The following is a 25,456-nucleotide window of genomic DNA, read 5'->3' on the forward strand; positions in this document are numbered from 1 at the left end:
ACGACATGTATTACTCTTTAGAAAGGAAATTGATTCAAGGAAAATGGAGAGCATTTATCAGTTATGTGAGTAAAGACAAAGCAATGGCTATGAATGAAACCATGAGTTTCATTCACAGACCCCCCATCACAATTAATTAGGTGAAGAGGTAAAACTCCAGCAGTGTGAAAGCTAGTAAGGTAACAAGGGAGAGTGGAATAAGGAACCTGAAAATAGCAAACAGAACAGGAAAGACAGGGAAATGGGACTGCATTGAAATGACTGGATCAGTGTTCCTCCTTGTTTCAGCTTCCTTTCTTTTAGAATATACATCAGTGTTTGTAAAACACCAAGCAAAAGTGATTGAGATTTCGTTAGAATCAGCTCTCAAATTCTCTCTGATCTCCTTTGATGGTGAAAGAATGCAGATAAGAATTCTAAAGCTATATAGCTCTGCTCAGTGTCTTAGGGTTAGACGCAATCAATCAGAGGAAGTATATTACAGCAAATGTGGCATGATACTTTGTGAGATGTTTATATGAGGTGAGACTAAAGGCTAAAAAAGTGTATCCACGCTCGTGAGCCTGGACTTTCCATATCGGTACGCAATGACACCGTGGTCTACAAATAACCTTATGGATATTAAGTCTATATGGTCTATAAATATAAGTCTAAATGGTCTAAAGATAACTTATAACAAGTTCCTTGTTTGTACAGAACAGTAAAATAAATATAGGATGTCAAGGCCAGGGGCCTCATTAGCAGAGCTTTAGCTTCTGAATCAAACACAGCTTTCAAAACGTTGTTGGGAAAACTTATTCCTCCTTCATGAAATCCATCAAAAATTCCTACATACATACACCTATATGAAATTATAATCAGGGATCAGTCATCTGGCTTGGGAAACTATGTTATAAATGGCCCACTGTAGTCTTTCCTAAGCTCTCGGACTGAGCAAAGTTGTGAATATCTCTTACCCTGATGCAGGCTGTTAGGTAGTTGAAAATTGTGGCTTTCAGCGTGAAGGCCTCACCACGCACTACAGAGTAAGGCAGGGTGAGCTCTACAAAGAAGGGCTGGAAGGCTCTGAGGGACACTGTTGGGGACAGGCCAAAGCCTGTGTCTGACGAAGTGCAGAATGCACTGGCTTTCCACTCAGTGATGGTGTCAGGGATGGTCACATCTAGTTCAGCATTTCCTTCAGGGCTGGCGAGAGACAGAGAGAAAGATTTCAGTCATATTTTGATCTATGCTTAGTGGCCTTGAAAAATCCTTCTGTCTACTAGAAAGACCCCTCTCACCAAAATGTTGACACCTTCATTAAAGCTTAACTATCTTCTGAGGTTTTGCTCCAGTGACCACACTCTACATTCCCATAAACACTTACTTCACTGAAACTATGTCCCAGATCCATGTCTCAGGGAAGTATTTCCGGATGGTCTCCACAGGATGGCCAGCATCCATCTCTTCCATCATTGCATAGTCTGAATCATAAAGATGCTGCGCTGGACTGACTAAATCTGCTCAAGGAAAGGAAGAAAGAAAAAGACATATCAAACTCATTTCAAACAACGAGGATGCTTTGCTTCCATTTAGTGGTTATTCTTAGATAACATTTTAAAATTTAAAGAACAGCTTGGAAAACTTGATTATGGCCAGCCTCACAGACTCAGACTTTGAGCTGTCTCTATTTGTAACAGATCACAGTGATCCTTGCACTAAATTCTTAACCTCATATCAACTGCCCACTGAAAACAAATGTACTGCTCTCTTGTCATCTCAATATTTCATGTTTCCTAAAGCTACTGCTCTTTCAGAGATTGGGTGGGGTTGGTCATTCTTCCTCCACTGCCAGCAAATCCAGGAGCTAAGTTATGAGGCTACCGAGGGTACATTTCTATTGCAATAGAGAAGTCAAATGTGGAATTCACTGCCTCTAGATATTTGTTTCATATAATTTATTAAGTTTTGTTGAAAAAATGATTATGTTTATACATGGCCAGAAACAGCAGCCACATTTATCCCTCCCTTTCCCCGTCTAAGATTCTTTTGAGCTGAATATGTATCTTTACGTCTCTGGCCATTAGCAAATAAGTAGTTCCAGAGTAGGGGGACCCTTCCTCACAGTGTTGAATAGTGCTGTGCCTTACGAAACACTTTCCATCAGTCTCAGAAGACGTTCCCACTTCTCAAAGCAGCCAGCTGTCTCATGCTGTGCTCCGAAGACAGATCTGGCATTTCCAAACAAAAGACTTGATATGTTTTAACTAGAAGGCTAGAAGATTTCACCTGACCAAAGGCTATTGTTTTTAATAGTAACTGGGCTATTGTACCACAAAAAGTCAGTGATAGGAAGTGGTGTAGGTGAGAATGTTTTATATACCCTTTCTAATCTCAGAGCTATTAAGAAAAAAAAAATCTTTTTTCTATCTTCACAGTCACTGCAGCAGCAAAGTGACCTACCCAGACGCTTACAATCACATGAATGGAAGAACTGGGAACAGAATGAAGTTTTTCAGCCCCCAGAGGTAAAACATCAACCCACAGATTCATACCACCTTTTCATTTATCTTGGTCCACTTTTGCCATAGTTGTTCCCCTAGTTATTGCTGAAATGTAACTACCTAGAAGTAGAGACTGTCCTTTTTTTTTTTTTTTTTTTTTAGGTTTCTATAGATGGGCCTTTATTTGATGGAGGAACAAAGCTTCTATATGCTGGCAGACAATCTGAAGGTAGACGGTCTTTGTGTCTACAGGATCACTGCTGCAGGCCTGATATGATTCACTGAGAACACACAGTTTTAACCAGGCATACCTGTCCAGCTGGAGATAAGCACACAGAGCTCTATCAGTTTCATATTTCAGGACTGAATCCAGAAGGAAATGATCCTGAAATAGGTTGGCATATCTGAGAGCAGAATCAACTTGTCTGCTCTGTGCTGGTGCTGCCTCACCTTGAGTACTGTGTGCAGTTTTGGGCACCAAAGTATAAGAATATCAAACTGTTAGAGAGTAGCCAAAGGAGGGCTAAAAAACAAGGAGAAGGGTCTAGAGGGCAAGGCATATGAGGAGTGGCTGAAGTCACTTGGATCATTCAGCCTGGAGAAAAGGAGACTGAGAGGAGACCCCAAGGAGACCTACAGCTTCCTCACGAGGGGAGTATAGGGGTAGGTGCTGATCTCTGCTCTCTGGGGATAGCAACAAGACCTGATGGAACAGCATGGAGGTGCAACAGGGGAGGGTCAGGATGGATGTTAGGAAAAGGTTCTGCACCCAGAGGGTGCTTGGGCACTGGGACAGGCTTCCCAGGGAAATTGTCACAGTACTGAGCCTGCTGGAGATCAAGAAGTGTTTGGACAACACTCTCAGACATAGGGTCTGATTTTTGGGTGGTCCTTTGTGGACCTGGGAAGTGGATTTGATGGTCCTTGTTGGTCCCTTCCGACTCAGGATATTCTATGACTCTGTGATTCTAATTAATATTCAAAGAAGGAGAGGAGAAGAAAGAAGCAAGATGCAAAATTTTAGGTAGTTGTGTGGGGGTAGAGTGAAGCAGGCTTTCTTACTAGAAACCATGTAATTCCTTTCCATCATGTGTACTGTGTAACGCGGGCAGACTTCAGGCTTATGGATCTTGCTGCTAGTGAAGACTTTTAAGCCCAATAGCTGTTAAACAAAAAGAAAGTAAAATAAACTTTTGAAATTAAACTATTTTTACTATGTCAAGAATAGATGTACTTATGTCTGGAATTGAGCAGAATAGCAAAGGCTTGTATATAAACACTAGATGGATTGGTTCAACCCAGATGTTGAGGCCTTATCATGACATACTCATCCTAAAGCTAAATGCTGGTATGATTAGGCAGAAAGTCAAGGTCTACCTTGGGGACATGTAACTGAGTAAAAATGATGTGTGAAAAGCATTAGATTGAGAGCACCTACCTAAAAAGTCTTGTGCATGACTCTGTAGATGGGTGCAGGTATGTTTGAGGGTTATCAAAGTAACTGTCACTTTATTAAACCACTATCTACGCCAGATAGAGATACAACATGCATGAGTACGGAAAGGGTTTCTAGTATTATGGCACCAGGGGTCATTTCTCAGTACTGCTTCCTTATTTGAGCCTATTCACAGGTTTTTGTCCTGGCATTGAGGAGGCCTGTCAAAGTTTTAATGGCTTGGAGAAGCACTTAGGTATGAGCAATGGGCTACACAGATGTAGGGCCTGGGCCTGTGTGTGTCTTGCATACACAGCTTAGCAAGCTCACACCAAAATTCATTCAAAAAGACCTTCAGGACAGGGAAGAAGAGGAGATGATACTGTATTCTAAAAAGGAGTAACTAATAAAAATGAAAGGCTGGTGCTTACTTTGAGAACATCATAAGCATCACCTTTGCCATCAGGAGAAATGGGTACGTAGACGAATCCATTTAATAATATGTTGTCAAGTGACACACAGGGGTTTACATTGTCTTCTTCCAAGTAGTAGTCCTTGAACCTGTAGCCCTGGATTTCCTTCATTTCTTCCGGGAGAAGATCATACAACTGGGAAAATGCAAACAACCAAGGGAAAATGTGGCAGGTCAGTACTCATGGGGACACAGACACTACCTAATGCTCAAGTGATAAAAGACAGCTTCTAAAAAACAGGTATAGTGAATGCAGCTATAAAAATATATGGCTTTATGTCCATCCTAGTTGATTCTTGTATTGCTCATTACCAGAAACAGCCAAGACTTACAGATCTGTGAGAGAGCTCATCTTCAGGCTTCATGAGGATAACGCTTTTGTCCACGGCACGGATGGCACACAGGGACCTTGGTGAGCTATGGAGTTGCAGACGTGTGTTGGAGGCAGGAAGACCCTCCTTGGGAACAAAACTCAAGCTGACCTGCAACCCCAAAATTAGGTTAAAGCAGCAACTTTTCCGGATGAAGTTACATGCTATTATACCGAAGTATCTAGCCTTGTGAACTGAGTTCTGCTAGTGCTCTACAGCTCTTCTAATAAATTCAGCTTTGACTAGTGTGATTTATAATGAGCAGTGATTCTTTTTCTTATTCTTTCTTCCTCCACTTTTGTAGTTATGGCTTTGTAACTTATTCAGTCACTAATCCTCAGCCAACATCTGATCAGACCATTCCATGAACCCATTCTGAATTCTGCATCCATTCTGGAACTAATAACCGAACTACTGACCATGAAACAAACATGGGTTACATAAAACCTGACTTCTTACTCACTTTACTGGGGAGGCAACTTTCAACCTGGAAATCCGCTGAACTGGCGATGACTTCCCCACTGGGTGAAGTGGTATACACAAGCATCCGTGCCTTGGGAGCAATGGTCGCCTCAACAGGTAAGGTCAACTGAAATATCCCGTAAGCTAGCAGAGAGAAGAAATGCTAAGCTATATACAAGAAGTTCTGACTTACGTATTTGCGTTCTTCAGATAAAGAAGTCAAGTTCACTCATGCTGAACATTTTTAGTTAACAGGGGCAGGAGTACTGATGCATGACTGATGTCTATGCCTATTGCTGAAGACACTTGCATTCAAACAGTGATCATGTAATAGCCAAATGAGATGTTCAGTGGGCCTCAGCATGCCCTCTAGATTCTCCCCAGCTAACACCTGGAATCACCTCCTGCTGTTCCCAACCCTTTTCTTCCTCAAGCTCCAAAATCTGCAGTCTACAAAAAAACAGATGAGGGAAAAGACATAGAAATAAGGGACTGTTGTAATAGGTGGCAGCAGCCAAGGTTGCAGAATAACTGAAAAAAGAACTCCTCAAAATAACTCCAAAGCTAGTATTTACCTGAAACACCAAACTGTCACTCCAACTGCAGTGGGAAATGCCACATTCTAGCTGGGCCTGAGTTTTTTGTCACAATTTGGATGAAGGTGACAGAAAATCTTTTGATATGACCCAAGGTGTTAGTTTAATCACTACAACTAGTGAGGTAGCAGAACTTTCAGTCACACCCCCAACATCACTTCATGCAGCATGTAAGATCTTTTACTTCCACATACTGCATACTCCTTCTCATGGGCTTCTAAAATGGTTTCCCTGGTCTTATTGTCCAAAGACTTTTAAAGATGCATCATAACCAGTCTCATTCGCTTGAGTAATCTTTGAACATTGTATATATACAAAAATAAATGATTGGTTAGTATATATATGTATATGTTATATCTATAAGCATGCAAGCTATATATGTATATATATAGCTTGCATGCTTATAAGGGAGAAATAACACCCCCAAAAATGAAGAAAAGTGAGAGAGAGAAAGAAAGGGAGACAATCTTTTTCCTGCTCACTGTACACATGGGTCTTACAACACTGGCAAGTACCCACAGTCAGAATTGGTGATGGAGGTCAGTGGAAAGCACTGGTTTGAGGAAAAAATAATCAAAACATTCTATATAGTTTCTGTAGAATTTGCTAAAATACTCTAGTCAAAAGTACAGCAACAGACAGAATTCAGACCAAACAAAACTGACTCAAACCATTTCATCTAAAAGGAATTAATTTTCAAAATGTTATTCCATTTTTCTTGAATGAATTAATTTTCAAAATGTTATTCCATTTTTCTTGAATGCTTGAATTGCAATAATTTCTCTAAGTCCTCCTGCCCACCACTTCATCACATATGCTAAAAATACATAGTTCTGCTCACCATCTCCAGGATTCACAGTCAGATCATGAGTGTCTGCTAACATAATGCTTCCCTTGGCCATCACCTACGTGACAGAGAAACACTCCTATAATTGTTGTTACTTGTGATGAAAGGAAGAAGAATGAAGGTTCACTGGGTTAGCTGTAGGGTATGAGTGTGAATAGCACTGCCAACTGTGAGCAAAACCAAGAAGATACTAAGCAAATGCCAAACTGGAATTTACTAGGTCTTTGGAGCCAGAAATGTGCCCTCCTAGAAGGACTAGTGTTTCCTCATCAGCTCCACCTTTTGTACACACTGCATCAGGTTCAAAAGCACTTTACCTCTGAATACACATAAGTCTGGGGGGGTCACATGCACATTTCTAACATTTTGGAACAGATTGATGATCAAAGGTTCTCCTCACTCCACTCTCACTTGCTTTGTGAAACAGGATGGAGAAAGATTGAATCAGGATTATTTTTATAACTCACATAGAGTTTGAATAGAAGAACACTGGCTGTAAAAAAGTACTTGAATAAAGTATCTAAAGTCAGGTTTGAAGCAACAGCCTGAATGTTAGCTGTAATTTCCTTATCTCTAGAAATAGTTTCCTTTTTCACAGCCAAAAAAGCTCTTTATACATTTACTGTATAATCTTGTCCTCCATGCAGTATATCTATTCCATAGTACTATATTTTAATTTCAAGGTGTGGGAAACACACCTATAAAAATGTAAGTTTCCTCACTCTTTTCTTACCTGCTGTATGTATATATTTAAGATGTGCCTTACTAAGCCACTAGGATAAACAGGAATCTTGTGCTCAATTTATGGTTAGCAGTCTTGAAAATAAGCACACGGACATGTCTACCATAGTTTCCTATTTTCTTGTAATCTCAGTCTAACACCCCCTAAATGTCCTTTATAATCCGTCAGAACAGAAGTGTCTGTTCCACTTATTTCTTCTAGCTCTGCAAAGCTACTCTGTCTTGTCTTTTCTGCTAGCATCATTAAACGGGATAACCAGGGAAAAAAATTTAGGGGGAAAGAAATTCTATTTGAATATTCATATGATTCTTTCTCTTCTCTCAAGCAAAAGTGATAGATCATTGTTCAGTCACAGCTGAATTAGTTTCTCTTCTCTGCCCCCCAGAATGAGTCAAATCATGGTTAATTCCAGCATGGTATAGTCTGTTCCAGCTGCTTTGGTATCCCAAAATTTCAATCATTGCCTGATTTATGAACAAAGCTCTAAGATTAGCAGGTACTGGTACTGTAGATAGAGGTTTTCTGGTTCTGTAGGTAGAGGTCTTGCTCTAGTTTCAGTGGTCAGGTGTCTCCCAAAGAACTGAGTATGAGACAGGCTTCCAGCTCATCTTTCATCTTCTTGTAGGATGCTGGTTTTTGAGCTGTGGCTATATATGAACCAGAATTTGGAACAGGGTACACTAGTAGTAGAGTATTATTAAATGGGAGTCTTGGCTGCACCTAAGACAATACTCTCTACATCAACATTTTGACCCTCTTCTGTTCTTTATCAAACATGGGCAACATACCCATGTCTGCACACAGAAGACAACACAGGAAACACTATGGAAATATGTTTAAATCCAATAGCCACGAACCACACTTTCAGTTTCAAACTCCCTTTATCATTACTGGCTAAGGACTAATTGCATAGCAGTGCTGCGGTTGCTGTGTGGAAGGTAGTGCCACAGTGCTCTCTGTGGCCATGGATCAAAGTAACCAGGAACAATTCTTACCAAATAGTAAATGACAATTTTCCTCTGCTCTCCAATAACATCTGGTGTGAAGACATAGTGCACACGGATCTCTGTGGGGAAGCCACAACTTAATGTCTCAGACTTGGGCTCAATTTTGAGGAAGCTGTTACTGGGGGAGTAAAACCGACTTATGCTATGCAAGGCATGCTCATATGAAGGCGTGATCCAGTCGCTGTCATAACAGTTCAGTTCAGGTTTATGTTCAGCCTGATAAAGAAGAATAAAAAGTTCACAGCTGACCAAAAACAGGTAACAGATCACATAAATATCCATGGGAAAATTCTGGCTATGTTCTGTCTTTCCTCTTCTTAGATGAAGTTAAAGAGAGAGAGACATAAAAGAACATGCACAGGAGACAAAGAAGAGAGGCGAACTGCCAAAAGAATTGCTTTATCTCCTGTTTGGCAGAAAGACTGATCATAGAATCATGGATAACCCATGGATAGATAATTCCTCTGCTGATCAAGAAGAGAGAGAGGCTTACCCCAGTCTCTCTGCCCTGTCTCTGCCACTCACTTGGATTTCCAGGGAGGCTTCCGTGAAAGTGGTAGTATCAATGGAAAACCAGGATTGTCCCTGCTCATCTGTAGTGTAGTTGCCTTTGTAACTCTCTCCATTCACAGAAACTCTGATAGTTTCATTGGCAATGGGAGCATCAGTACCATCCACCAGCTTCACCTAGTAAAGTAAAAGCAAACTTCAGGTTTTAGACTAGAAATAGAAAACAATTCCCAAGTCCTACAGACCCCTTCCCCTTGTCATCCTTGCCAGGCAGGGTGTTTCTTATGGAGAAAAGCTGAAGAGATGAATGTGGAAATGTGCAGGTGAGTCCTAAGTTGTCTAAGGCAGCAGATCAGCAAGACAATCTGATCGGCCCATGGAAATTATCTGTCAGGGCCATGAGTTTTTCAATAGGTTTTAATTGCCATGGCCAGCCTCATCTATCACTGTCACCACATATCATCTGTCTCAGTCCAGGAACTCTGAGTTCAGGCTTGTGCCTTACCTCAGTCTTTGACTAAGCTACACTGGAGTTAGATCTACACTCAGCTTTCTCCTGCTGTTCCCATCTTGTTGACTGGACTTCCTTGACTGAGCTCAGCCCTGACTCATCATCTTACATTGTCTGGTGACCACTGGACTGTTGGTGGAAACAGGTACTGTCAACACTTCTGCTCTGCTCAGTCTGGTCAATGTCAACCAGTGATGATGTCACTACTCCTACCTGTGTTGTGGTCACCTTTTGCTCCTGGCTCACTTTCCCCTGTAGAATAGCCCATTCTGGCAGCTCCCTAATGTTATCCTCACATGTCAGAACAACAGGCCTTCTATTATGTAACTGGTATGACTGCTGGGAATTTCATTGATGTGTTTCTCAGGGTGCTCTGACTGACACCAATTCGCCTGCCTAAGCAGAGGCAGAGGAAGGTGGACTATGTCTTCTGCACACACAGCTGTTCCAATTGATGGGATCATGCACCGCTGAGTCTGCTGTGCCATTCACTTTCCAAGGTCTCAGAAGTTCCCTACCATCCCAAAGAGTGGGATCCCTGGTCTGTAATAAGAGTCCAACAGGTGGAAGCTGACTTTGCTCATGACGGATGTGATTTCACAGGAGCCTGTTCCAACCATCTCTATTCCTGAGAAAGAGCACAGTAAAGAGGGATTATTAGGGAACTGCAACATTTACAGACATGTCACTCTATGTTCCTCATCTTTGCCAGGCCCTCCTGTTGTGGCCTGCCATCACTTTGCCATCTCCATATGATACGTACCTGTGCCATCTTCTGTGATCTTGCCTTGCACCTCGATGTTCATTTTATATCCCCTGCGCTGGAGCTGAAATATCTTGGTCCTTACTACATCAGAAACACACCCACGAGCATCTGCCTAAGCAGGTGGTTGGAGAGAAAATTGGAAAAAATTTGGTGCCTTGTGAAACAGGAATAGATATTCCAAACCCAACATGCTTAACTTCTGTTCATGTAATCCCAGCCTTATGTTCTGGGGTTGTTTCCAACACCAGTACTTGTTTACAGCCTGTTTCCTTGTGTTTCACACACTCATTTTCTGTTTTGTGAGGCTCTTCTTACTTAGTTCTCCAAGCCATGCAGTGGTTTCCTTGTTATCTCCCTTCTACCTTAGCCTTGTTTTTCTTCCTGTTTCTTCCATTGTCTTTACTCTCTTCCTTGTTGTCCCTTCTCTCTTTTGTTTGACCCATATACTATACTGCTTTCTTGTCTTCTCCTCATCTTTTACACTCTTTGATCCCTGCCAGTCCTTTCCACAGTTATAAAATTATTTCCCATATTTTTTCCTTAGTGTGGGGATTAATACCAGGGGCCTATTAGCTGCTAACTGGAGACCTGTGACCAATGGGGTCAGGACTTCATCCATGGGGTTTTCTTCATCATTTCTGTTTCCAGTTCGATGACTGACCTCTTAAGAATACCCTTCTGTTAGAATATCTGTTTTTCCCTTGACAGAGTGTTATCATTGATGTTCTACCATCTCCCAACAGTCATAAATTTGCCCTCCATTAGACAACATTGCCCATTACCCATAAGGAAGACCCCTACATTTTAATCTTGGAACTCACCCGCCTGACAAATTCTTCACACACAGCTTCTGAATCTTTTCCATAACAATGTGAACCAGAATGAGAAAATTTCCGGCACACTTGGACATTCACCAAACCAGGGACAGGTTTCCCATAAGTGTACCTATTAGAAAGTGTTAAACAATATACTAGATGATGTCAGTCAAAGTCACATTCAAACATAGCTCCTTAAGAACTTATGTGGATGACTTAACAAAATTTCTTCTCAAAGCCTGACTAATCTGATATTTTAATGATGCTAGTGATTATGTTTCCATCATTTTGGTGGTGAAATTCTTACATCATACATTAGAATCTGTTCTAGGTGGGAGATGTCTGCAGGAATGCAGAAAAAGATTGTCTGTATAAAATTATTTCAGCTGGGATTATTCCTGTATGCCAAACTGTTGAGGATTCAATGAAGAAGCAGAAAGGTTGAACAGGGTGGATCAATTTATGAGTTAAAAATTACAACACTGGGTTTGCACAACCTGCTTAAGTGATGTCTGATTTGACATCTCCAAGTACTGGAAGGTTCAGGAATGGCAGAAAAGCTCTAACTGCAGAAGTGTAAAGTGAGAAAGAGAAAGTGTAGAGTAAACTGGGAGGAGAGAAATGCTGATTGGTTTGGCATCATCTTTTAAGGAACACAGAGAATCCCCTTCTCTTTGTCTGTTAAGGCCAAGTAGCAGGCTCAGAACAGATAGGGTGGAACAAACCTGCACTAGATGTCTTAGAATAGTATGAAAAGCCTTCCTAAGGTCTTCTTTCTGTGCTCAGCAGAAAGGAGGAATGAAGTAGGAGTGAGAGATTTACTACAATTCTGTGACTCACAGACCACAGACAGACACTGGAAGTTCCTTATCCTCAATAGTGATCATCTTGGGCAGCTTCACCAGGACCTCATACTTGGGCAGCACTAGATGGGAGAGAGAAAGTCTGATGAGAAGGGTAAAGAGTGTACTGCACAGAAACCCAAACAATCTGCTTAATATCAACCATCACTTCTGTGTGGTCTACCGTACAGCTCTGCCACCCCTTTCCTATGTTTTTACAGATTTCACCACCATTTGGGTTTAAAGGGAATGAAGGACTGTTCTAGCCCCTACCTTCCCTCAGCACATGCTTGTGTGATCCTGTTGTCATCAGACAGCCATGCACACCCCTCACATATGCCTATTCAGAGGGACATACTGGTACTGTATGTTGTGTTTCATGTTTCACAACACATAAATTTAAACTAAGTCTTGGAGCAGCACATTCACCACCTATGTCATTTACCACCTTGAAACAGCTCAAATCATTGATACTCTCTGGCTGCTCCTTACCGTTCTGGAGATCCCAGGCTGCTGTTAGGCTCACTGACATGTAGTATGTGAAACTATCCTGCATGTTTCTACTGTGCCTAGCCGTGGAACCTCAGTTCTGTATTCTCAAGTGAATGAAGCAGCAATAAGGCCTGATATAAAGGGTGGCAGGTAAAAAGCATGTTTTTCTCCTGAGTATTAATCATAAAATCATTTATGTTGGAAAAGACCTCTAAGATCATCAAGTGCAACTGTTAACCTAGCACTGCCAAGGCAACCACTGAACCATGTTCCTAAGCACCACATCTACACATCTTTTAAGTACTTCCAGGGATGGTGACTCAGCCACTTCCCTGGACAACCTGTTCCAATGCTTTACAACTGTTTCAGTGAAGAAATTTTTCTTAATATCCAACCTAAACCTCCCATGGTGCAACTTGAGGCTGTTTCCTCTTGCCCTATCACTTGTTGCTTGGGCGAACAACCCCCACCTTGCTACAACCTCCTTTGAGGTAGTTGTAGAGAGTGATAAGGTCTCCCCTGAGCCTCCTTTTCTCCAGGCTAAATAAACCCAGTTCTCTCAGCCACTCATTAAGTTACAACCCATTTTGCACCCTGCAACACTAAGGCCCCCCCAGCTACTCAAGCCCAGGACTGCATTAAAGCATACAATGGCCTGCTTCCAGGCTTTGTACCTGAGATTTTTATTTTTTTTTCCCCAGTGCAAGCAAGTAAGACAAGGGAGGGTGTGCACCTCCTCAGCTCAATGTTTCAACCCCAGGATGCATTTCCTCAAAAGGCTCTGCCTAAGGTGTAACAGAGTTAGCAACAGGGGAAGTTCATGGGGATAAGGCTAAAGAATGAATAAAAGAAAAACTATTTTAGCATGAAGCTAGGAAATGCATATACATCTCTGGTTGGGGGAGGAGGTCTGAGACATCTCTGTGGGAGGAGGCACAACCCATCTGTCACCATGGCAGGCTGGAGCCTATAACCTGGGTTTGTGTTCAGATTATTCACCATGTTCATACTAGCCACAATGACTAACTGTAAACCAGATAAGCCAGTGCCCAAGCATTTCAGATACAGTCTTCTTTCGGTCTGCATCCTGTGTTTTCCAGAAATTGCAAGTTCTGAGCAATGTGCTGGGTGTTTCAGGTTTTGTACAGCTGGGGGAGCCGCAGGGAAGACCCAGTGCAGAGCCCAGGGCAAGCAGCCACCTCAAACGCACTTGCAAGTTTTAATTGCAGAACTCGTGGGGTTCAAATGCAATTTTAAGGTGGGGATCACAGGCCATAAACTGAGCAACCACCTCTGGTATTTAGCACCTTCTATGTCAGCCACCCTGAACCCCATTGCCTATGTATTCAGAATCCCTGTCTTCATGCCATTCCCAGCAAATCCCAAACTGAGAGGCCACAGTAAAAAGCATTTCTGTCAACCCTGCTTGCAGCCCTTCCCTCCTTTCCTTACCATATTCCTCCACACTGAAGGAGTGTTCCACATGGGAGGTAACGCTCTTCTGCACGACTATTTTGTAGGAGCCTTGCATGGGGTCAGAGGTGAGAGGGAAGGACAGCTCTATAAGGCCGGTCTCCAGTTCCACCCCTTGCCATTGGTATATACGGTTCCTCTGTGGATCCTGCAGGTGAGAATAAGTCACAAGGCAGTAACTTACATACATAATCATGGCAGTTTGGTGCAGGATGCTCGCAGGGACAGAGCAGTGGAGTGCCCAGGAAATATACATCCAGGCTATGAAATGCCTAGCTGTAATTACTCAGTAATCTGTGAGCATCTGTGACTCCAGGAGCACTTACCTGTCAGTTCTGCATAGCTAGCATGAAAGAAAGCAGACAGTTTTTAACTCTGGAGGTCTTGTGTTCTCTCCCTCTCAACAACATTGGATGCTTACAAAGTATGGGGCCCAGAGGCTGGGAAAGACTGACAAGGTAACACAACAAAAATATGGATAGCAGGAATAAATTGAGCATGGGGGGAAAGGAGGGAAGTTTCATTACAGACTTCTTGACTTGCTTGTTCAAAGTTTTTTTCTGTGCCTGGAGTAGAGTCTGCTTGAGAACCAGTGCATAGTCTTCTGAAGAATGAGATATGGGACTGAGAAATCTACATGTTTAAGAGCCCAAAGTTTGTGGTAGGGTGGGGACGTGGGGGAAGGAACAGGGAGAATATCAGAGGAATAGGGAAAGTACATCCAAGATAAGTGCACCCAGCTGAGACCTCTCCCTTGTCTCTGGCCATTCCTAATTCTGGGGCTGAAATCTCATCACTACAACAGCTGAGTATTGCTCACTGTGAATTGACTGTCAACAGGCTGTGCTCCAAATTCATCAAGACAGCCCCAAATTTCTCACAGAAGTCACTGAACTAATGCAGTGGTGCAGTGAAGCTTGATGCACCCTTTCTAGACCCCTCAGCAGCACAGTTAATGTTTACAGCCTTTCATTTTCTGCTTGCTCTATGCGTTGTACCTTGGCTGTTACTAAAAGCCTGTTTGCTCTAGACAGCTCAAGGTAAGTAACTGCTGATGGGGTACATTTACTTCACTGAGATTTTATCCCTGGGCTTAGGAAAAGGTGATGTGAAAGACATCCTAGCTGGAGGTCATCAGTCAGAGGGCAGCAGAGACTTGCTCCCAAGAAACACCCCCAGATGTGGGGAAGGCACAGTCAGTGAAGTGTCTGTGGCTCTGACCAAATCCTCTTCATCATAAAAAAGCTCACCACGTATTTTGGAGAACACCATTTGGGCCTCCTTATGGGAGGAATGTTTACAGATGGGCTTGTAATCTTGTTGCCATTTCTGTGATGGATTTATGGGGAAAGCCTGAATGTAAGTTTGTTTGTTTTTCCCAGGAAGTCTTTTTATTTTTTAATGACAGAAGCAATGTCAAAATAATAGGTCAGAAATAGTCTCATACTAATATCTGCCTTTGTGGTTGACTACAGTCAGTTAGCTATGTTAAGGATGGAATGATGAACATTCCTTTCCTTAGCCCTGCTAACTTTAAAGCTGTCACCTTCCTTCACTGTTGCCACCCTTTTCTTTGGTCCAGTCCAAATTTAATGCAAGAATGTGGTAAACTGCACTGGTGGATCTGATCTGGCCAAACCAAACCAAACCAAACCAAACCAAACCAAACCAAACCAAACCAAACCAAAACCAAAACCAACCAAGCAAACAAAAAACACGAAACAAACAAAAACCCCCAACAACCTAGGGAAAAACAAATGGTGAATGCGTTGCCAGGTGAGTTTCCCAGTCTATTTCTGTAAGTCTTTCTAAAGCCCCAGTCTTTCTCTAAGACTGCCTCACAGATATCTGTGAAAGCTGAATAGCAGTGCTGGACTGAAAAGGAGCAGTAAGGAAGGGAGAGGTGCCGGTGGGAATGGAGGACAAGGCCTACACAAGCTGGCTTAAACAGTACTGACAAACACATCACAGGCTGGAGCTGAAAGCTCTCCAGGCCTTCCTGGTATTTTGAAATGGAAGCTTTTCATGGTACTGATACAAGAATGGTTATGAAATTATTAGTCTTTTTATACAAAGGCATATAGGATTTCAGGAGGCAGTGGATAGGCTTTCTTCCTTCTTGATCATTTCATGAAATTCCTGTATTCAGGGGACTTGTTCCTTTGGGGCACTGCACCCAGGAGAGAGACCTCAGCATAAAGCAGTTCTGAGATGTTCTCCTCCTATCCCACACCACAAGTCTCTTAACCTGTTTTCTTCCACTATTCACAGACTGTCAGTAGCCCACCAGCTGTGCAACTCTGTTCTGGTCATTTGCTGAGGTGAAGGGAGAATAAGAGCACTGTGGCAGGACGGCAGAGAAAAAGAACATGGCCTGTTTGTAGCCCATGCTCTGCCCTCCCTGTTGTGGCAACACTCCCAGCTTTACAGAGAGACAGGGCAGAATGGAGACAGGGAACTCAAGGCACAAGGAGCACTACTACGACTGACTACATAGGATCCAGGATCACACAAGCCAACTTGAGAATTGTGAATACTAGTTTCATCATTGTTGGTGCTGCTATCATGACTTCAGGATCTATCACGGGGTCCTTCCTATCATTTTTCTGCTAGAAGATGTCTCTGATAGTAATTGAAAACTCTGGTTACTCAGCTGAAATAGTGGGTACCTCATTCACTGACAGAATCATCCTTCCTTTAACTTTTGTTTATCACTGAGGTTCAACTATAAAAACACAAACAAAAACAAAACAAAAAAACAGGCATGTTTGGGATGATAGGGAATATGCCTACTTACATAATTTTACTTCTTTAATTCTGCTAATTTGTTTAATGCAGTTTTATGGTTTCAGTCATACTTGGCAGACAGAGAATCCTAGCTCTGCTTGGGAAGAGGAATAAGCCATTCTGATATGACCTCTAGGCATGTGTAATTCTGTTCACAGCATGGCTAGTACTCATTAACTATTTTGGTCCTACAGCACATTCCTCAATCAAAGAACCATTGTCAGAACTTATTTTGATGCCCTACTAATCAGCCGTCCTTTACACAATGGAAAAGGTCATGCACCCATCTTTTTTCCCTTGCACTTCAGCCTACAAACACCACTGCTGAGGAATAATACCTCTGTGCATTCACATTCTGCTGAAATAATATACATGTAGTTATCCACTCACCTGAATATAGACAAATGGAAACTGTGGGGAAAGAACAAAGGAAAATCAGAGTTAGAAATACAGGTTGCCTGCAGATGGAAGTAATTTCCTGATTTGGACTGAAGGGAATAAAAACAACCTTCTAAGAGGTCCTCTGAGTTCTTTTCTGTACTTCCTTAGTTCTTGATAAATAAGAGAATCTCTTCTACAATATTTTAGAGCTCCAACTTTTTGTCTTACCACAATATGAATATGTGAAAAAGTAAGAGTTTCTGAAGAACTATATGAGGATCTGACTGACAAATAAGCTAAAAGGTGAACTACACCAGTGACCAATTTCTTCAAATCAAGTCATTTTCATGCTGCTCTCTGTCTCTAAGCATGCGGTTGCACCCACTGCCAAAAACATCTACACATCTGTCACTTTCAACAGAAACTTGCCTCACCCATTTTTTCTCTAATGAATTCCCTGCCTACATGCTTGCTTATCCACATACATTCCTTTGGTAATCTGTTTCTAAACATCTAAATCCCTTTGAAAAAAGGGCTAGGTTTCTCAGTCAATGGAGTCAGATGGATTGTGTCCCAGGACCAGATATGACATATGGGATGGGTCAAGGATGGTGTGAATAAGAAAGGATCATTTGCTTTAAATGCTCTCTTTGGTGGTTCTGGATGAGGATAGTAATGGTATTAACAGGGAATTACACCTCCCGGTTAAAAACAAGGAATTATGTCTCTACCTTCTCATTCAGTGGGTGGAAGTCCTTGTCCAGAGAGACGATCCGAAATAGAACTGAAGAGTGTAATGGAGAAGAAGGAAATTCCACTGTTAGATTTGTAGCCATTACCAGGAAATGTCAGTGTTTCAATAACTTATAACTCAGATTCACTTCACTGTTCAACAAACTCTGAACTGAGATCCCTAAGTTATAGAAGCAATTAATGTAGGGTCTCTCTCTTTTAGATGGTGATAGATAGGATAGGATAATCAGTTCTTGGCCGAACTGAATTGTCCCTTGGGAGTGCTTGTTCTGCTCTGTAGATTCAGGTGCAGCCAAGGGAGACTATGCTTTGAAGTCATCCCACATTTGTGCCTTTAGCTGATTCTGTGCCACCTGACTAAGATGCTCTGCTTGGAGGATGGAAAACAGCAATGACAAAGGTACCACATGCCCTAGATCTCAGCTGACAGAAGTAAGATTTACTGTTGGCTGTAATTCCCCCCATGAAGAAGTCTGAAAACTTTAATGAAAGTATGAGTCCTCTGGGGAATGAAGCCCAGACGATTTTTTGCTGTCAGAGTTAACATCAACCCAATTCCCTGTACCTGTCTGTCCAGGCTTGTAGATGGGTTTGTCTGTCTGGACGAAGACCAAACTCTCAGAATTCTTGACCAGCACTGACTTGCGGCTTCTGAACTGCAGGGTCTCCCCCTTCACCATCACAGTGAGAAATGCCACTGATGTGCTATTGGATTTTGGGACCTGAGGAAAATGAAGAGAATTATTACTTTACTGATTCATCTCATTGGACTGAGACCTTGGAGGACAGAATATTAGCTAGGTCTAAAACTTCTCTGAAGGGATACCAAAGGCACAGGGCCGGAAACAAGAGTAAGACATGACTTTCTGATGTGAACTTGGAGGGCTCATTGAGGGAAATGGTTGTCCCCTTCTACTCCTTACTAGTGAAACCCACCTGGAGAATTACATTCAGCTCTGAGGCCCCCAGTTTAAGACATGGATCTGTTAGAGCAGGTCCTGAGGAGGCCCATAACAATGATGAGAGAGAGGGCTGGAGCACCTCTCCTATGAAGACAGGCTGAGAGTTGGGGTTGTTGTCTTCTCCATTTCCTTGCATTTTCACTATGCTTCTTCAGCCTGTCCTTCCAATACTGGAAGCCTTTCCCTACCATCATCTATAAGCTTTTCTCAAATAAATATTAAAACTGATCTTGCTCCATCCTGTGATTTATTAAAATTGAAATCTACCCAGATTCATTGTTTGTGGGTGGTACCAGTTGCTTACATTACTCACCAACCACCAGGAAACAATTATGAATATGCCCCAGAAGGAGACAAGATAACCCCATGGACTTCACTTTCTTTTACCACTTCCCCATCTTCTATGGTTCTCATTCCACTTCAGTATTTTTCCTCTGAGGCTTAACGAGATCAAACCAAGATGGGTTATGTTCTACTTTAAAGTCAAAGTTCTAGGATGAATCATCCCAAAAGAGTTCCCTAAGCCCTGCATGCACAAAAATATCATGTGGAATGCAGAATTTGAGGAAAATTGTTCCTCATAAGGCTATCACAGTCAGTTTTCCACATCAAATTCTTTTTTTGTTTGTTTGTTTGGCTTAACTTAGAAACTTCCAACTGCAGTGTCTTATTTCTCATCTCTGAACTGTTTAGTAATACTGCGACTTAGCAATAAGCACAAAGGATCAGCCTAAAGGGATTAGATACTCACAGAGAAAGGGATGCAGGTGAATATATCCTTCTCCGACACCACATCATCAATCAGGCTCCTGTTTTCCCCTTGATGCTCAAGCGTGGCACTCAGCGTCACAGACTCGTTCAGGTGGGTCAGCTGAACACAGACTTTCTCAGGAGCATCGGTGTGTATCAGAAAGGGCAGCAGCACCATGTATTGCCTAGAAAGAGGGGGGCAGCAAGGATCAGAATTGTGAAGTGGTATAAAGAAAACAGTATTAAATGAAAGGAAATTAACAAATCAGCAAGCCTAATCCATTACTGTCTCTGTGAGCTCCAGTGCATATACACATGAACACATACATTTTATTTTGGGTTTATACATGTTAAATTGCCTAACTAATTAGCCTAAAAGCAAGAAAATGCTTTCAGTAGAGGAACTATTTCTATGCTAATAGACAGCCCTTTATAAAGGCTGTTTTGTTCAGCTTCACAGCAGGGAGTAAGGATGGCGTGAAAAGTTCCAGGCTGTTAATTGATTTTTGTGTATCCCACAATCTCTTATTGAGACTCAAAGGCATTAGCTAAAAAAGGTTGAAAATTCAGCAGTTACAGGGTTGAAAAAACCACCTACTTCTGTGGCTGCTCCTGTTTTTGCTTATCCAGGTTTCCAAACCCTTCTCACGCTGAGCAAAAATGTGAGTGCTTGCAGTTTGTGACCTTATTAAGATGAGCACACAAAGGATTTCAGAGAGCAGTGGTTTATTGCAACAGAAGTGCACTTGCATCTTCAAAGAGCTTTTGACAAAGGTCCCTCACAAAAGACCCGTAAACTAAGCTGCCCTCCAATAAAAGGGATAATTTTACTAATTTTTATTAATAAATCCAATTATTAATTCTGATGTGGATTAAGTGTTTAAAAGATAGGTTGTAAATGGTAAGAACAAATAGTGCATTTGTACAGCAGAAGCAGGTCACCAATGAAAATCTGTGTAGGGACCCCTGTTGTTCAGTCTACTTCTAAGTGATCTGGGAAGTAAAATTTTTCTGATAATTATCCAGGGTAAGAACATGTTGAAAAGTGAAAAAATTGTGAACTAGTTGTGAAAAACTTTTATCGTATTGTGGGACTATAGCAAATATGGCAAATTAACTCTTCATTAAGGGAAAAGAATGATTCAGGGAAGAAAATAGCACCCCAACAGTATATACTATCATGTATATCATGCATCACTTAGTGGGCTATTACCACTCAGGAATGAACTCTGTTAAGCACTCTTCTAAAATTCTCATTCAGTGATAAGTGACAAATGGATTGTAATGAACTATCCTTAAATCTGTGATCGTAAAGAAAGAAGATAGATAGATAGATCGTAAAGAAATAGAGGACAAATCAGAACACATAATTTTGCCAATGTGTAATTGCATCCACATCTCGAATACGGTATGCTGTTTTTTTTTTCCCATTTCAGAAAGGGATTTAGAAGAAAGATTCAATGAAAGATGGTCTGAAATCTGGAATAATTTTTATAGGAAGTGACACTACAAAGATTAAGATTCTTTAGCCTGGAAAAAAAGGAATGAGAGAAAGCTGTTATGCACAAAGGATTCCTAAAGTATGGTTTGTTCATCATCTGTGACAATAAATGTACTAAACAACACCATGTAAAAACATTAACTGACACTTTTAGAAAAACAAAATGAAGCAGAACTTCTTCACTAAGGTGCAAAATTAAATAAAGGAATCTAATGGTAATAGGTACTATAAAGTCCAAAGTATAATTCTGGTATGACTAGCCTGTGGCTCTTGAATCTTCTGGTTTTCTCATGCAGTCCAAGAAGAGCAAACATACCCAGATTGCATCATGTGATAGACAGCAGCTGACTGTCCTTCCCTGGGTAAAGAACAAAAGGAGCCAGCAGGTACCACTGAATTTGATAATTAGGGCCCTACCTGCATGTGCAGCCAAGTGCAGACCCTTAGAAAGAAGCTGTCAGTCCCAGCTGCTGGTAACTCTGGGATATGGTTTGTACCCCATGGTCCCAGTTACATGAAATTTGTTATGAGACTCATCGAGGCAAGAAGACCTGCTACTCTTGATAGGAAGGTTATCAAAAATGGCCTGGGTAAATTCATTGCCCAGAAAGGGCTAGAAAACATAGGGCCACAGATGTAATCCCTGCTACAAGAAGACCTTGCACTTCTGATAAATAGAAGCTCCATAAGGGTACAGCAGGTGGAAAACTCAGGCACAGTACCTGCCTTACTCCTTTATTCTGTCCCACAGCACCTATCACTTACCACTTCTTGTGTGATGCAGGGCCATTTTTATGGACCTGGTATTCCCTGTTCCCTGTGTACATTCAAGCTCTTCAGCAGCAGGTCCTGGTGGCAATTCAATCTGCAAGGTATGTTAATCACTGTATGGGAGGAAACCTTGGGTCAGCACTGTTTAAACTGCTTTGCCAGGGACCCTCCACTGGGGCAGGCTAATGTGCACCTTACCAGATGGTTAATAAAAACACTTTGTAAAGATCACACAGTCACAAGTGACCTAGGAAAAAGTTTGGTGGTGTACTAACAGCTTTGTTGAGGGATGGAAATCACACCCAGGGCATCAGAATGAAGAAATGCTTACTCGCAGGACTGAGTGTATTCAGGCAGAGCTGATGTGAGAAGTGTAGAAATAGAGTGGTCTCCCTTCAGCCCTGCGGAAAGAGATAGTTGGGTACATTCCAGAGCTACATTATTGCCCAGGCTCTGAGCTTTTGGGCCCTCCTAAAACTACTCTGAAGACAGTGGGACCTAGGGAGTACCTCCATTTCCCTCAAAACCAGGCAATGGGATAAAGCATGGTAAGGAGCCAGCAGGCACCTCTGGCCCCTATTCGCAGCTGCAGAAGCAGTGAAAGGAGGGACCTCCAGCCACCCAGGGAATGACTTACAGCTTTTGATTATGCTGCACTAACTAGCTGCTTGCTACATCACTACCCTTCCTCCATAGCCTTCTCACCACAGCTTCACCCTACGTCCCCTAATCTAATTTTCCTTGCATCCTGTCAGTGGCAATGTGACTGCAATGTCCAGTCTACCGAAGGGACAGCGTGACCTAGTTCATAGGGACTTTGGCTTTATTCCTCCTCCTGTTCACTGTTTCACTGAAATTTTGGCCAATGCACAGAACTTCGCCCTATGCCAGCTTCACGGTCTTTGAAACAAGGTTATGAAATACGCTGTTTATAGACCTCCCTTCAACTGTTTTGAGATGTGTTGGTGAAAAGGGCTAAATGAATTAAAGTACTATGAAAGCTTTAAATAGTCTGGGTCACACAGTCCATATACAGCCATTCCAGGACAAAATGCTTCTGGGCTACCAGAAGAGACATCACCAGCCTCGCTGCCAGCAAGGCTGGCAGTATTCTGAAAACAGAGGCAGTGACTCCATCAGAAGCAGGCAACAAGGAGGGATAAGGGACCCTAGAGAAAGTGGTTGACTCAAAAATGCTGTTTGTCTATACAGAGAAAGTAATACTCTAGCTTACGATGGACTAACTTAGAATCATAGAATACATGATTTTATGATTCTTGATACTTCCATGTATCAATTCTCAGCTGCTTCCTGGAACAAACATTCAAGCAAAGAAACCACTGAGTTTCATCAGCTCTGTCAATCTGTATCCATATCTGTCAATTCAAATACCATCATGAGCGAGCACTTTTGGCTATCTCAAATATATTCCCAAACATTATACACTACATTGTAAAATAGCTTACATGCACAACCACCTATCAGAATAGGTGAACAATGCCTACTGTTGAATTCTTTCAGAATAGATCCAGAGTAAGAAAAAAAGTCCTATTGTCAGTATGCCGCAGTATCATACATATATATATATATTTTTTTTGTTTGTTTGGAAAGGACATTTGGATGTCTCAAGCCAACTTCTCTCCTGGAAAAGGAAGTTGCAATGGGTCACCCGTTCTGATGCTGCAGTAACATGGTGAATAAGAGTTTTATTTATTTTTTAATATCTAATCTGAACCTTAATTGTGTCTCCTGTGCAGATAGCCACTTCTGAAACAGAAAGAGCAACAACTGTTGCTGCTTATCAAAACTATCTCCCTGTGCAAGATGCAGAACGCAAATCTTGGTTGGAAGCTTCATTTTGATTTGACTTGGAGGTCTTCCATTCTAGGGTAGCTTCCCTCCTGTGTTATACACAGCATTGGATCAACCCTGCAGCACATGGTACCAAGTGTGAGTGAGATCCATTATTCTCACACCTGCCTAGCAATTCACTACTCAGACCACACTGTCTACCTCTTCCCTGACTGCTTACTGCACTCAGCTCCTATCTTTGTTCTGTGATCCCAAATACACCTCTCCTTCTCACACCTTTCTCATCCTTTCCTCTTTCTCCCCTCCCAAAATGATGCTCAGTTCAGAGAAAAAGAGCAGCATGTTGCCTATGCGAGGAAAGGACCAAGCAGTTTCCGTCTGATCTTTGGCAGGGATATGAACAAGATTACCGTGGAGACACTGGAGAGCTTTGCCTGACCCCAAAGCAGACTTGGCTGGCTTATCTACCCCAGAAGCAGCCAAATAGGGCAGGTGAATGAGGGACTGATGGTGAAGTGTGAGTCAAAGGTCCTTCAGTTTTGAGCCAGTCACCACTTTACCTCTGACCACACAGTAAGCAACAGCAGTGTTGCTGCACCTCCTGCTGCAGCTACTAGTGCTCATGCGGTGCTTGTGGGCACGAGATCTCTAGCAAGCATCACAAGACCAGCTTTGGAACCACAGAGGAGAGAACCGTGGCACAGCAAGAGGCACGCTGTGACAGCAGCAAGAGTCTAAAGAGGGAGATTGCTCTGCCTGGACAAGAGGCTGCAGAACCCTCTGTGGTAGGTGAGGCTGAGGTGGGGAGGCCAGGCTGATCTGCCCTTGCAGAGCTTCTCCTTGGGGCCCTCAGCAGTGTGAGTGCTGCAGCCATGCTCCTCACCTGCAGAGCCCCGGGGTGGACATCCCAGGGGAGGGTGCCAGCGCCAGACTCCATGCTGGCGGAAGGGAATTTAGGTCACAGATCCTCTTTGGGAACAAGCACGTCTGATGCTGCCAAGGGAAACAAACCGGGATGAAAGAAACAGGAGAAAGGGAACAAACCAGCTTGAAAGAAACAGGAGAACGCGGAGAAATGACTCAATGATCAAAACAAGGATACTACGGGAAAGGTAAGTACATGCATGCCCACAAAAACTCAGGCACCTGAAGATTTCTAGGTAAGAATATATTTAGGCAGAGATATTGTTCTGAACCAGGGCTGGACTAGCAGGGGAGTACCGAGGGGAAAAGGGAACACTGGCAGAGATGTGCAGGAAGGTCAGGGCTGGGCTAGTAGTGGGATGCAGGGTAGGAATGGGAGAAACTGGCACAGCTGTTTAAAGGATGACAGAAAGGAAGAAAAATGACAGAAAAAAAAAAAAGGAGCACTAAGACCTCCCTCCCCCTTCCATATGTGTAGCTTACGGTTCTGTAGTGGGAGAGGTATTTCCAGGGAGGAAGAAGAGGAGAAGGAGGAAGATATCTGGTTTGCCAAAGAGCCAGTCCTTCCCCATGGTGCAGAGCAGGACTGTGGTGACTCAAGCAGACATCCAGTCTGGTCCGGTGCTGTTGTTTTCCTGCACCTTGTAATTCCCCTCCACTCTCTGCTGGGTCAGCCCCTTTTTAACTGCTCTCTGCAAACAGCCCAGGGGCTAGAGGAGATAAGGGCTGTGGGCCAGGACCCATCCGGAAATGGGGAGAGGCGAGAGGCGTATAAGGAGGAGCTGGAGCAGAGGGACAGTATTTGGCTAGAGACTTTCAATGTGGGGGAAGGGTGTTTATTGGACAGTACTTATATTAGAAATCTTCGAACCATTCATACCCTGCTTTCTTTAACCCATCAGAGATCCACAGTCTTGGGGAAATGAACCAGGTTTGACACAAGGTTGCTCCCTGAGGGTAGCATCCAATCTCAGCGCTCGGACATCCAGTA

At 42.5% G+C, this 25,456-nt stretch overlaps 1 protein-coding gene across 2 annotated transcripts in view; it reads right to left on the bottom strand.

The window, feature by feature from the left end:
- Positions 1–25,225, bottom strand: part of LOC308195385 (alpha-2-macroglobulin-like) — a 39,971-nt gene extending 14,746 nt beyond the window's left edge. The window contains exons 1-19 of one of the 2 annotated variants that reach the window (XM_080592718.1): positions 24,949–25,225; positions 19,459–19,642; positions 18,311–18,467; positions 17,724–17,776; positions 17,002–17,022; positions 13,804–13,972; positions 11,858–11,942; positions 11,024–11,147; positions 10,200–10,314; positions 9,955–10,064; positions 8,941–9,102; positions 8,404–8,631; positions 6,661–6,724; positions 5,225–5,367; positions 4,723–4,872; positions 4,350–4,526; positions 3,546–3,645; positions 1,367–1,499; positions 957–1,185 (exon numbers count right to left, since the gene is read on the bottom strand). In XM_080592718.1, the coding sequence (XP_080448844.1) occupies positions 957–1,185; positions 1,367–1,499; positions 3,546–3,645; positions 4,350–4,526; positions 4,723–4,872; positions 5,225–5,367; positions 6,661–6,724; positions 8,404–8,631; positions 8,941–9,102; positions 9,955–10,064; positions 10,200–10,314; positions 11,024–11,147; positions 11,858–11,942; positions 13,804–13,972; positions 17,002–17,022; positions 17,724–17,776; positions 18,311–18,467; positions 19,459–19,642; positions 24,949–25,037 (2,493 nt within the window). In that variant the 5' untranslated portion in view covers positions 25,038–25,225. Of the gene's footprint in view, positions 1–956; positions 1,186–1,366; positions 1,500–3,545; positions 3,646–4,349; positions 4,527–4,722; positions 4,873–5,224; positions 5,368–6,660; positions 6,725–8,403; positions 8,632–8,940; positions 9,103–9,954; positions 10,065–10,199; positions 10,315–11,023; positions 11,148–11,857; positions 11,943–13,803; positions 13,973–17,001; positions 17,023–17,723; positions 17,777–18,310; positions 18,468–19,458; positions 19,643–21,723; positions 21,801–24,948 lie in introns of those variants that run through there. The other variant, XM_080592719.1, reaches the window with a different exon arrangement.
- Between the last annotated feature and the right edge of the window lie 231 nt (positions 25,226–25,456).

This window comes from Anser brachyrhynchus, assembly GCF_964034855.1.
Source record: "Anser brachyrhynchus genome assembly, chromosome: 1".
In the NCBI taxonomy this organism is placed as follows: Eukaryota; Metazoa; Chordata; class Aves; order Anseriformes; family Anatidae; genus Anser; species Anser brachyrhynchus.